Source organism: Ammodytes marinus, assembly GCF_949987685.1.
Source record: "Ammodytes marinus genome assembly, chromosome: 7".
In the NCBI taxonomy this organism is placed as follows: Eukaryota; Metazoa; Chordata; class Actinopteri; order Uranoscopiformes; family Ammodytidae; genus Ammodytes; species Ammodytes marinus.
Window position 1 is genome coordinate 17070184 of NC_137211.1, and position 14712 is coordinate 17084895.

A 14712-nucleotide genomic window follows, 5' to 3' on the forward strand; every position below is an offset into this window, starting at 1 on the left:
GTTGCACCTCAATTTTCTAGGGTCTTCTTTTACCCTACTTCTACTTCATTTCAGGGGAAAAATTATACCTGCTATTCTACTACATGTATCTGTAGCTTACACATTCTTTGCAGATTCCAAACAACACTATACTGTATAGTAGGCCTTATTCTGTAATAATAGTTTTACTTAAATATCTGTTTTATTTTACCATAAGAGAGTTGAAGATTGTGTGACTAATGTCTTACCTTTTTGGTTACACATTGAAGCTTCTTAACACTGTCCTGGAATCATGCTCTTTATATATGTTTTACAGATGAGATGTATATGTAATTTTATCACCATCATTTGTTAATACTGTGATTCCTTTGTTGGTGTATGCTGTACATGTCGTACCGTCTGTCCTTTTCCCCTGTTAAGGTTTTTTGGGGATTTTTTCCTTATTGAGGGTCCGAGGACAGTGACAAAAAAACAGGTAAAACCAGACAGACTTTGGTGCACGATGAATAGATGCGCATCACTATCCAAACAGCTTTGTCTATGTGAGGAATATTAAAGCTATAATGCGTAACTTCAGTTGCCCCCAAGAGCAATACTGAACAACACTGTCGGCGCGTTTGATGATCGCAAATGTATTGTATACCCTTCTGCTGTACATCCAGGTATCTTCTGCTGTACATCCAGGAAGAAGAATCAACAACTGAAACATTTATTGGGCGCTAATTGGGATTTTGCTGAGCTCCTGTGCAAGTGTCAGGAAACGATACCAGTTTGAAATCGCTGCCACACTGAGAAATACAGAGAGCTTTGTGGAGCTGATAGGCTTAAATAACTTTGTGTCGACTTGTTTGGTGATGACTTGAATGTGACCAACATTAATGTTACTGTATATAAAAAAGTTACGCACTATGGCTTTAATGGTATGTTGAGCAAATTAAAGCAAATGGGCTACATTAGGCCTACAGTATAATATATTCGTACCACATCTCCAGTAAAAAAGAAAAAATAAGAAAAAAAACACCAGTGAAGTTGTGTGTAGCACACCTAGCTGGGACTGGTTTGGAGAGTGTGAGCATATTACACCTGTTCAGAGAGAAGCGGGTCCCCGCGGTGCAGTTCTGTAATTTATGAATATAGACTAAAGGCTGGAACTCCTGGGGGATTAGACACACAGATCGATGTACTGCGGTTGTAAACGCGTGCGGGCCGGCGGCCGGGGAGGAGCTTTAGGTGTTGGGTGTTGGGTCGGTAGGATTTTCCCTCGTGGACTAGCAGCCGGACGCATGCGCCCCTCCTTTCACTACTTCTCCATCCACGGCGCCGGAGGAATAGGATGAACTTGTGTTACCTGCTTAAAGGCGCCGCCGGTGTGAACAGTCCAACCTGGAGGAGGTAGCCTAATAGATAACAGTTTTGTCCTACTCGAAAGTTTAAACAAAACGAGGAAAAATATTTGGCAGAACTAAGATTAAAGAACAGAAGAGTCTTTGGATGTGAAGCGGGCAATCAGAGAGCGGATTAGATACGAGGATTCAGAGCGTGTGTTACTGCTGTCAAAGATGCGGAAACAACAACAGCAGCAACGGCAACAATCCACCGGATTTTGACCCACGGGGTCTTTTACACGCGCTGGGAGCAGCATGCCTTGGCTCAGGAGGAGAAGGGTGAAAATATTCCAACTTGGAGTGACAGCCAAACACCCTGAACTTTTCTGTCTGTCGGGATTATCTCTGTGCTATGCATCGGCAGATCTTTGCACCATTCCGCGGAACTAAACGGGTTTGGGTTTTTGGACCTGGGTCGCCATGTCAAAAGTCATCCAGAGGAAGAACCACTGGGTCACCAAAGTGAATGAGTGTGCGCTGATCCGGGACGCGTGCGGGGAGCTGAATGTGGAGCTAAGCGGCGGAGCTGAGAATGGAGAGTTCCCCTACGTAGGGCAAGTTCGAGAGGATGCTGTGGTCTACCAGGACGGTAAACTGCGCGAAGGGGAGCTGCTCCTAGAGGTTGAGGGGATACCTGTGTCTGGATTACCCCTCTATGACATATTCGCTGTGATGACGTGTTGCAAAGGTCCCGTCAGGTTGAAGTCTGTGCGTCAAGGTAAGCAATACAGAAACTGATCAAACCACCGAAGTGTGTGTGTGTGTGTGTGTGTGTGTGTGTGTGTGTGTGTGTGTGTGTGTGTGTGTGTGTGTGTGTGTGTGTGTGTGTGTGTGTGTGTGTGTGTGTGTGTGTGTGTGTGTGTTTGTGTTTGTGTTTGTGTGTTTATATATTGTATGTGGGAGTTGAGTTGAGTTAAGAAATCCCAGTGGGACTTTTATAGTTTTATAGTGGCCATGTGGCACAGCTTCATACGAACAGACAGCACAAAATGGTGATGCCTGTGAAGTAGGGCAGACGAGTGGTGCGTTTATGCTGCTGCTCATCTTCTCCTCCTCAGCAGCAGCCTTTGGAGTTTTCACAGACTTTGACATGAAGCTGCCCTGACAGTCCTCCTGCCCTCGTTTGTCTGACATTGCTCAAGCCACTCTGGGCCAGACCTGCGGGGTCACAGTTTAGGCCACTTACAGTGACTGAAGCTCCAGAGCTTCATACACTCCAACACATAGTTCACTCAATGTCTCCTGCTGGTTGCTGCTTCTTTGACAGGTGAATGGAGTACATTGGAGTACATTTCCAAACTTATGACACCACACTTTCTCTGCCTTAGACAACTGTTTGCTATACTATCGCTTTGATTGTTAGGGCAATGAAATGACAAGAAAGAGTGAAATAATAACAATCACAACTTTGCAGTGTCCAAGTCCAATCAAAATGTATTCACTTTTGAAGAGTGACAAAGAGAAGCAGTGAATCAGATCTAATTTCTTTTTGTGACTGAATGATGTTTTCTCTGTTAGAGTGGGACACCACTCATGGGCAGCTGGGTTTATTTCTTGGAGTTCTCCCTGCGTGTCGGATGAGCTTGACTCATTGCCCAACGGTCTGCTGCATCTGCATCTGTCTTGCAGACAGCTAGAGGGAGAGGGATGCAGCTCCCTGATTCAAACGAGAGGCTCAACTGTATTGTGCGTGTTTTTTTTTAATCTGGATGTTCCGTTGTAACCTTTTTTTAAATCAAATGTTACTTCAAAGGTTTCTCACACTCGCACAGTATTTGACTAAGCTTGCAGTGCCTCCTCTGTGGGGAAATCATTCACCGTGTTATATAAAAGCGGTTTAGTTTCAGAATGGCATCATGGCCTTTCTATTGTACTGTACGTCCATTAACTTGACCTCTGGAACTGAAGTCTCGACCCGTGGGACAAGTGCTCAGCGCTAACGCTGCTTTGTGTATGCAGAACAGGCGTTTGTTTGACATACGATCACACCAGGCTTGCACCATGTCAGAGTTTTTGAATATACACGCACAGTTTTTCAAATTATTCTAAAGCCCTATGTGAACACTTTGCACTTACAAACAATGACTATAGAAATAAATCGAGAATATGGTGAGCCCTCTTCATTGCTTTGTCCCAGTCTCTTGAATGGGTCAACAGATTGTCTTTCTCTGTAATTAAACGAGAGGGATATCCTTTGACTGTCTGAGGAGCTTACAAGACCTCCATTGTGCCTCCCAGTCTGTTCGGCTCCGATGCAGAGCGAGCAAGGGACGGCGATCCAAGCTGTCCCAGACCAGATGAGGGGCTGTGGGGACCGATTGGTTCTCCTCTCCAACAGAGCTGTGTGTCATATTACAGGAGGCCACAACGCCTCAGTGCTGTAGGTGGAAACTCTATCCGTGTGTGCAGATAGGCAGGTCGTCATGTGGTATGCTACAGACACACAGGTGTGCGGCTCCAACTTAGGAATGCACAAGGAAAAACCAATATGAGTGAAGTTTGGGCATTCCTGTGCAGGAGGTAGAATACTGTGTTTCGAACCCCTGATCTTTTATTCCACTATGTAAACAACACTTCAAATAGGGAAGTAATTAAAGGAATGTGACAGTCAGAGCTTGTTATTCACGCAACAAGAGTATATTGATAAACTAGAATTTGTGTTAATTCTGGTACTTGATTTCCCTTGAGTCTTAGTCTTTTAACCAAAATTGTGTATTCATTTGAAATCTTACTTTTACTTACTGTTACTTTTGTTCAACCATGACGTTTAAGTCAACCTTTCTTTTCTGTTTTTGCATTTTGAGGCTACAGTCTTCTTTATGTTTAGCTGTGATCCTATAATTTAATGTTACTCATTCCTTCCCGTAGCAACACAATAGATAGCTGGCCATTAGAGCAACAATCCGGTCACATCCACGGTGCTTGATAATGTTACATGCTTACCTTTTTATAAATGCTGCTGATCTGCGTGTTTTTATAGTTTGTGTCCTCTGTTTTTGTTGACACCTCTTGTCAAATTCTCGTAGATTGTAGAAGCATTTAAATTTTATTTTATTTTATTTTATTTGAAAACCTAACTCACGAGACATAAAAGTTAATGAATGCAAGATGCTTCTTATTGAGAGTATTGCAACAGATGAGACGGCTAAAATACTTTGGGAGTGGTAGGAAGCAGCAGATGCTCGGCTACAGTGTGTGATACATGCAGGTGGTTGTTCATTCAAAATCTGTTGTCCAATTGACCAACTTTATTGTTTAGTTTTAGAGAGAGAGTTGCTCTGCTGGGTTCCTGTGTGAATGTGTTTGTTTTAATTTGAACTAAGCCTCACAGTTTCAACACCTTGTGCTTATTCAACTCAGTACAGAAAGTACACGATAAACACAAATACGCTCATTGTCAATATATTAGTGACTGTGCAACAAAACCCTAACCCTTTACCGCTGTGGTCCCTTGAAATAAAATAACATTAATAGTGCTTTGTTTACAGAGTTCCAGGTGAACAATGATGAATGGGTATGGCATCATTCTGAAGTTAAAGTACAAAGGGAGTTCTTTCAGACACGTTAAGACTTTGAGCCACCAGTGGAACTATTATCTTTTATCATCAGTTGAATCCAGTGTGTAATACTCTTGACTCTGCACCTGATAACAGCCGCAAGGTTAAAGCTTGTTCATCAGATCATATAACATTATTAGGAGGATACGGGTTGATTCAAAATAGAGCCAATGCAAAGTATATGCATGTATTACAATACAAGACATTGCTGTGAACAACAGCGTTTTAGTTGCTCTATTTAGGCAAATTTCTGGAATTTGAGTGTTTTTTTTTAATTTGTTTTTACCTTTTTAAAGTGAAACCACAAACCAATCCCTAAAAGGAGTCTGGGGGTTTTATGGTGCTCTGATCATGGGTGGGTTTGGCCATGGGTCCTGTCTGATCTTTTGGGACAAACTGACTTTGAGCGACTTAGAGCTTACCTTCACACGAACCTAGCCAGGGGGGATCAAGGCAGCCTGCTGGATGCCAGGCATTCCTGAGAAGTGTGGGCCAGGAGTTCAGTGCTACACCCCGGATAAACTTCCAGACTTTTTCTTTCCAGTTTCAACCCTCCTTGCAGGTCACCTCTTGCTCTCTCCCCGTCACCCTGCTCACTCCTTGGCAACAGGATGGCATAGTGATTAGCGAGACCATCTGTTTTATCATTGATACGTTCTATCCTGCTGAAGTGTCCTTGAGCAAAACCCGGAGTGCAACCCACCTCCAAGTGTAAAAGGCAGTTAAAGAGGTACAATACTTCAAAACACCAATGTGGATTATTCTCACTTTTGATATAATGAAATATAAACCATCCATTAAAGTTATGCAAATTTTTGGAGTACATACTGAGTCAGAGGCCATTCAACCACTGTGATGAGGGCGGGACCAAATGCTAGTTAAAAGATCACCATTCAAACATTAAACTGTGGAAAACATGATGAAAATATGGCTTTCATAGACATAGTGAAGACACAGTACCGTATGGAGTGCATAAATAATTGGCGGATGGGACATCAGCAACGGCTAAGAACATCAGGCCTCAATAGCCAATGGGGTTGCTGGATTTGAAATGATAGTACAAACCGACGCAGATCATACATAAATAAATTACAGCACCAACATTGTCAGCCTGAAACAGAAAGTCCGTACATAAGTTATAACAAAACCCAATGATACATATACAGTATTATTTATTTATTTTTTTCTAGAAAATCACTATTGCTAAGAAAATATGTTTTAATATTTCTGTTTTATTTCTAACGCATCTGAAAACAGCTCTGTTGTGTAAAAATTGCACTAAGTTGTGTCAATAAAATTGCGTTGTGTTCTTTGTGCATGTTAAGTTAAGTTAAGTTATCTTTATTTGTCAGTTGTACACGAGGCACATTGAAATTCGTCTTTTCGCATATCCCCTCTCAAGTTACCACACTTCGGAGGGGGTCAGAGCGCAGGGTCAGCCGCAGTACAGCGCCCCTGGAGCAGTTTTGGGGTTAAGTGTCTTGCTCAAGGACACAATGGTAGAGATGGTGGGCACCGTAGACGCAATACCAGCCTCTGCTAGTTTTACAACTAACACCCTCCTGTCCGGTGCCGGGGAATATAAGCCTGTTAAGAAGGCTTATACACATCCAGAGGATGTGGGGCTTTGTAGACACAGATATCCTCTGTGATTGCTTGTCCAAGAGTGCAAGTCCCTTATATTTTCTCAAGTATTAAGATTTGTCAGTCTTGATTAAGTGCAACTGACTACATGAGTATATCCCTGGAAGACTTCTCAGTGGTTTGTGACACGAATGCTGCGACTATTTCTGCTACTTCTCTATGCACCCTCTGCTAGTTCCTTTTTCTTCCACATCTACCATCCCTTCTATGAGCTCTTGTGTTTCAGGCGGCAGTGAGGGATCTCAGCACAAACTCAGAGTGACTGAGAGTTTGACATTGTATGAAATTCCAATGTGGATTTCTTCTAATGAAGTGTTTAAATAGGCCTATTAGCATGTGTTATGTTTATTTTTCAAGGTTCATACCTTTGAATTTTTCCTTTGGTCTTGATGGAGTCAACTCGCCAACACTGCTTATAATGGAAGCATACACAGCAAATACGTCGGTGTTAAATGGTGGGTGTTGGTGTTAAATATAGAGTGTTGGTGTTGTATTAACACCGCTGGGGGACAAAATGACACTGCTTGTAATTTTTTTGAGAAGATTAAGTTGTCAAATCTGGGTGTTGTTTACATCGTCGTTAAATTTGGTCATGACGTAGATACTAGCCACGCCTACAAATCATTCTCCTTCTCTTTGGGGCGGCAGTGGCGAAGTGGGTAGGGCGTTCGCCTCTGGTGTGCAGGGTCGGAGGTTCGATCCCCCGTCTCCCCGCCACATGTCGAAGTGTCCCTGGGCAAGACACTGAACCCCAAATTGCTCCCGATAGTTAGCTTAGTTAGCTTAGCACCCTAGTGCACCCTAGTGCTAAGCCTACCCTGCGTGGTAGCTGCTGCTATCGGTGTATGAATGTGTGTGTGACTGGGTGAATGTGTACAAAAAACAATGTAAAGCGCTTTGAGTCTGTGATAAACGGAGATATAGCGCTATACAAGTCCATTTACCATTTTTACCATTTACCATACCAACCGCCATTTTCTTTCATATCTGGAGCTGACATTGGAAGATAACTTTGAGAAAGTAAGTAGATTTTTCAATTTTAACAATGAGAAGTGTTAGATTAACAAAAAATTAGTGTTACCTGTTTAACATTTTTAAAAGTGTTACTTTAACACTGTTGAGTGTGGACACATATAGACACTTTGCTGGTGTTAAATTTGACACCCTGGGTGTTAAATTAACACTCACGAATTTGCTGTGTACCAGTGAAGGAGCAGCTCCACCACACACAAGCAGCTTGTGTCATTTAAGCTTGAACAAATGGCTGTGTAATTCAGAGACTTTGCCTCAGGTGTTGTAACAATGAGGTTGGAATGAAATGCAGCCCAGAGGGGTAACAAGGAACAACCATCAGTGGAGTGGATATTAATACTCCAGTGGGCAGAGGAATCCATTGTTCAACGTTTAGATCAAACCTCATGAGCCAGTAGCCCAGGGTATTGAAAAATATCAAATGTCAAAAAGCTGGCATTAGATGTCTAGTCAAAGCCTGATTCAATTCAAGTTTTTGCCATTCTTACGCGCCCCACACACATCCTGCGTCTACCTCTGGAGCGCGTCGCCTTACCTTACTGCTGCCTCTCTCGGACTTTTCTCGGACACACATGCAACGTCTCAGCAGCTGCTGCTGCAGCGCTGCTTCTAAAAGCCCTATCTTTCTACATAGAGTTTTCATAGATAATTCCCATTAAAAATGAAGTTCTTTCATGTCATCTATGATGCATATGATTTATATTGAGTCTGGACAGTAATCCGTGCGCCCCATTGCCATTTTTTTTCTTTTTTTTTGCCATATTTTCGCTGGTTGGAAGTTTTATTTTGAAGGGGACACACCAGGAAATGGTGAAACTACAGCGAAAGCTGCCAGTATGAAGTCAAAATGACTCTCAGCAGAGTATTTCAAAAATCACTTTACTGATTTATACGGGAGAGAGAGAGGGGGGTGTGGTCGGGGAAGAAGAAGGCCGTAGACACAGATAGAGCAACGGAAAACTGTTGCGCTCATCATGATCTTTTTTATTTCTTCACTATATTGGATCTCTATATGTGTCATTTATCCAAAAATGAAATGCCAGAACTAATTGAAAATTAGGTTTTAAATCCCTCGGATTTTGATTGCACAATTAAATCGTGAAATAAAGGGATTATTCGCGTATACGACTGAGGGATGTTTTATTTTGAAATAAACACACCGGGTAAACGTGTAACTAGAGTGAATGCTGCTGGTATGACTGTCAGTAGAGTATTTCTCTATCAGTTAAAGCACAGAGACGCGAGAGAGACGCGCTGCTCTCAGAAAAAAATAGGCGAGCCTCCTGAGGTGAAGGGGAGTGTCGCTGCAGACGTGCCTCCGACGCGCCTCAGCAGTGCGTCTGAGGTTGGATGTGTGCTCGCTCTACGTTGATTTCACAGTCTGTGACCAAAAGTCAGACGCAGACGCGAGGTAGACGCGCAGTAGAGGTAGGATGTGTGTGGGGCGCGTTAGAATCTAGTTTATCCAAACAAATGTCTTGGAGAGGCTTGTTTTTAGCAGAAAGCATACTTGTGTTTTGCTTGGAAGCTGAAAGAAGTGCAGACACACACACACACACACACACACACACACACACACACACACACACACACACTCATACACACACTCATACACACACACACACACACACACGCACACACACACACACACACACACACACACGAACAAACACATTCTTCCATTTTGGCTTTTGTGAATCAGGTAGCGCCTGACTGTTTTCATTCTGGGTACTTTTTGTCAATACTCATACAATGTAGGGCGGAGCTTACATTTTAGAAAAAAAAATCTGCTTTACGGAATGTAAAGATGATATCAGTGTAAATCCACAGTATGTCATTACAGCACACTATCAGTAAGAAGCATGGAGAGCCTCCAGGGGAGGTCTAAAATACAGTACTTTTGTGTCCTGTGGAGTTCACATGCATCATGTTTCCCCTCTAACAGTCCTCGACTGAGACGTGTTTACTACGCTTTTTTTTCTTGTTGCAGATAGAAAATTGTACTTTCAACTTAGGTACCGTGGGAATTTGCAGAGTTTACTACCAGTAATTACAAAATCTTCCAGTTGTAAAACAGTTCCGACTTTAACTTTAACAAGGACTCCCATCAGTTTTGCTCTGCGCAAAGCTTGACCTTATCTCATGTAACGTTTTGTCCTTATTATTAAATTACTTTTTAGATCATATTATTGATCCTAGCATCTATTTTAAGTATTGAATGCATGCATTTTCCTTATTCTACCAAATTAAATTAATTATTAATTGGCTTTGAACACTTAATAGTTTTATTTATTTGTTTATTTATATGTTTTAGAAGTTTCCACAATTCACAAACCGGAAAAGTAGTTATTCCTTATGGTCATTTGTATCATGATAACATTGTGTGACAAAGATGTTCATCAGTTGATCATGAAATGTCAAAATAGTATTTCTTTCAAGTAAAGGTTGATTTTTGCTCCTAAGTGAGATCTGAGGAAACCAAATGGTTAATTGTGATCTGTAATTTACTTACAGTTTTTTTCAAATGGGTAATATAATTTTAAATGATATTACAGGTGTGTGTTGTTGCCGGTGTTAGCTGGCACATGTCTTTGGCACACTTTGCACTTCACAATGCTCAGTTTTTTGTCAGATAGCAAAAAGCCTTTAGTTTACGCCTAACTACTGAAGTGAAGGTACAAGTCCACAATTGCTTCCTCCTTCTTAAAGCTGGGCTGTGTTTTCTTTGGTGTCCAATCCCTGATTACCATGTATTGCTATTCCGCTCCAACAACAAGCCTGCCAGCCTATCTTTCATTTCTGCGACATGATTGTCTGTCCATCTTATGCTACTTCTGTTTAATGGCAGCTGGCAATTAGTGTTAGGGTGCATTTTGGGTGGTTTGCTTGTATAACAATTTGATAGAAATTGTTTTAAATTCCTATTCAGGATAATTATATTGAAATACTTATCGGTTTCATTTAATTGCAAAGCCTTAGAAAATGTTTGTTTTTACAGTAACAGTCTATTGTCTGAGGGCAATAAAAAACTAACCTAACCACACCTTTCTGACGTCGGATCAAGAGGAACTGTGTGGGACCATTTCTGTAACTTTCCTAGACTGATAATTCGTCATTCATACCCACTTCATTAACCACTTTAAACACTTCATACAACAATTGGCCATCTGTTAGGATGTGAGAAAGCAAGCAGGGTTGAACTTTCATCTAAATTCTGTCTGTTACACAACTATTTCTGTCTTTATTCATGTAAACAAATAGATGCAACACTATGCATATTTTCCAGGATATAGCCTACTATCCATATGCACATATCATGTCTTGTTCCTCTCTGTTATGGCTGGCTTTTGACTCCAACTTCAACTTCACCAACGTTATGCGTGTTTGCATAAACATGCGGTAAGCTAATTCACCACCAGCATTTTGAAAAAAAAAACATTTTCACTAGAAGAACACATTATTATTATTATAATAATCATACTCTGTAGAGCACCAAAGTTTCATGGAAATCCAGCATTTGGATAACGGTTTCAGTTTGGACAATTTGTGGAACATTTCCGTCACTAGAGCCAATGCCACCAGCATAGCTGAATTAATTTATTAGGTTAGTCTAGATTAGGGTTGCTGAAATTTCCCGAAATGGCCCCTTTTCAAATCCCGGGATTTCAGAGCTCCTCACGGGATTTCCCGGGATTTCCCGTTGAAACCATTATTGCCCTTTAATACTACTTTAATGGGACTAAATCAATGCAAATAGATAAATAAATGCAGCAGAACAACGCTATATTACATCACGTTTTATTTCTACTTAAATAACATGAAGAAAAGCCATTCAAATTAGGCAAAATATTTTCCAGAAGATGCCTATTGAAAACGGTGTTTTTATGAAGAAAATACGAAAAAAAATTCACAGAGGTTCAATATCAAAACATGGCCAAAAAACGGTGTTTGGCGAACAAATGTATTTCAAACAATCTATTTTTATTTCTATGAACGAAATCAGTTTAAATTGAATATTTTCCAAAGGATAGGCAAATAACAAAAAATGCACTACCGATTGCTCTTAACGTGTGAAATAAGACATGACAGAACTAACAGCCTATTCAAACTGACACGCTAAGCAAGACTACTTTCCAGCTTTCCTTGCTTTTATTTTCATGAAGTGTGACTTCAAGAGACACTGCTCAGCCTGTTTCTGAGCTTTGTCACGAACTGACCGCACACCGAGAACGCTCTTTCTTCCACGGACGTCGGCTGTATGGTGGAAAGTGCAGAGTAGAGCTGCTGCAGGTGTTTGGGTCGCTCTTTGGTTGCCTCGAAGAGCGCAAACTCGTTTGAAATTATTTTGAGGAGGTCATTCCCATACCTCTGGTCTGGCTCGGGACATTGCATGCAGTCATTAGCCTCGTTCGACTTGGAGCCGTCTTGCTCAGACCTGCGCAACCATGAAGCCCGTCTTGCTGAGCGCACAACAAAAATGCTGTGCGCTCAGCAAGCCGAGCGTCATAATTGCGCAGGTCTGAGCAAGACGGCGACATCTCTAACGAGGCTAATGACTGCCTGCTGCAGATGTGCAGTAAGGCTCTGGGTCATCGTCTGCTCGCTTAAGCTCTGGCTGATACGCATATTCTTGGGTATCATCAGACTCTTCCTCGGACACAGCACTTTCAGTATTGTAGAGGCGCTGGTATTTCGTATGCCTGCCTGTCTAAATAATATTTAAAAATATATCCCCCCTCAAAAAAATCTAAAAAAAAAAAAAAAAACGGGAGGACGGGTCCCGCGGCCAATTTCCGGTACTCCCGGACTGACTCATTTCACGGGAATCCCGAAATCCCGGGACCCGTCCAGCAACCCTAGTCTAGATGCATTCTCTGTTTCTGTGAGCATACCCCCGGACCCCCCTAGGGGGGTCCGGGGGTATGCTCCCCCGGAAGAAAATGTTGTTCCTTTTAAATTTTAAATGTTAAATGCATCAATCTGGTGTACTTTGAGGAACACTATTCCTATATAAATGGTGATTAAGATGGAGTTTAACACACTTATCAATGGTTAATTAATAAATAATTTTCTATGATACACATTTGAGCCATCAAAAAAATGAAGCAAAGGTGGTGGTTACCTGTGGTTCAAAAGAGTGAACACAAGCGCCCTGTTGTTTTATTAGATTGTTGAATTACTAGTACTCAAATAACTGTGACTACAATCACAAAGGATAGCTCACAATATGCTTTTTCTTAAAAAGAAAATGCTATTATCTGTGCAGGGATCTTTACTCAAAGTAAAAGCCGCTACATACATATATAAAAAAAAAAAAAAAAAAAAAAATTTAAATTAAAAAAAAAAAATGAAAGTGTGGCGGCCCGCCACGGAATGATACATTAGTGGGAAACACTGGCTGACTGTGAGTCTGTAGTCTCCACCCTGCCTTACAAATTATGATGATTTAAATTGGGTGATCCAAAAATTAAAATGTACCTAGAAACATACAGCTTTAAGGGCTTGCCATTAGATACTCTCTCTCATTCTATCTTACTCAGCTGCACTAATATCCATGTGCAGTGACCTTCCCACTCACACATGCTCCTAAGTCAGTCAAACAGACACACACACACACACACACACACACACACACACACTCACACACACTCACACACACACACACACACACACACACTCACACACACACACACACACACACACACACACACACACACACACACACACACACACACACACACACACACACACACACACACACACACACACACACACACACACACGTTCACTGCAAGAGAGTCTCGTATAGTGCAGATAAATTGACATTTAAGCTGTGTTCCTCCTAGATTCACACATCTGGAAGGGATTACACACTATTACAGACTCCGATTCATACACATGAATCATAGTTCTACTTTTAGCCTGTTACTTTGGATTTGTTGTGGTATTTTAGGCACAGTAATTATACCCTCCTGAAGATGCAAATAGCGTGCAGTGTAAGAAACGTTCTAATTTTCCCAAAAGGACCTCTGTCATCAAGCTGAATTTCAAATTGAAGCAGCATTGAAAAAATAAATCTATTAAGGAACTGTCTGAGCTACAAATGCTGCTACACTTGTAGCATTATTCTTATTATATAAACCCTGGTGAGTTGTTCAGCCGAGGTGAAAGGTTTGTAGATGATCCTTAGAGGATTTCTCATGCTGCTGATCTCTCTATCCCTCCCCTCCTCCTAGTCCGTCAATCTCCAGAGATTCAGGTTGCTCATAAGCTCTTGAGAGGCTGACCCGACTCTGCCTGGTTTACCAGTGTATAAATCGCTTTATGCACTATATCGTCTGATATGCTGATGCTTATGTTCACACTGCTGTTTAATCTGAGAGCACTGCTTCTGACTGTACGTGCGAGTAAAACGTGTTGAGATGTTATCCTGCAACTTGATGGCCACAGATGGACAGTAATAAGTAAGGCAACAGCTAAATAAATGGCACTGAATAACCTAAGATTAGTTCTTATGACTGTAGCTTTTCTGTTGGCAGGACACATCTTGTTAATATTTAATGGCTTCATTTAAAGGGTTGGTGATGTAATGTTGTATGGGTTAACGTGCTCACACTTGGACCGTCCTCATTTTTGTGGTAACTGGCACATTTAGTTCTCCTAATGGGCCACAGCTCACTTTATTGAAACAGCAGAAGATTGAGGAGAAGAAGGATTGAGAGGCAATTTCATGTTACATTTTGTCCCCTGGAATGTTGTCAAAGAACCTGGCAACCATTACTACAACATTCAGTCATGGATAAAGCAGAAATACTTGTTATTGGACAGTAAATCATGTATGACTCATTTACGTACTTTTATTCCATCCATCAATATCTTCAAGAACTGCAAATCAAAGTATTTTTGTATTTACATTTTAATAGCCTGTGCTATATCTGAAACTAATGATTATTGTGCCAATTTATTCTTTTGATTTTTAATTTGTCTATGAAATGTGAAAAAGGGGAAACAAATGTCTTATGAAACCAACTAGTGCCATAGGGGATCTTTTCAAATGTCACAAGCCGAAAAGCATCACAATTTATAATTTCACCAGTTTCTCAGCTTTGAGGATC

The 14712-nt window shown here is 41.3% G+C and overlaps 1 protein-coding gene across 1 annotated transcript in view; it reads left to right on the forward strand.

Moving 5' to 3' along the window:
- Positions 1–1676: 1676 nt before the first annotated feature.
- LOC307253104 (membrane-associated guanylate kinase, WW and PDZ domain-containing protein 1-like) overlaps positions 1677–14712 on the forward strand; it is a 92833-nt gene continuing 79797 nt past the window's right edge. The window contains exon 1 of the mRNA XM_080030975.1: positions 1677–2082. Within this exon, the coding sequence (XP_079887101.1) occupies positions 1785–2082 (298 nt within the window). The 5' untranslated portion in view covers positions 1677–1784. The remainder of the gene's footprint in view (positions 2083–14712) is intronic.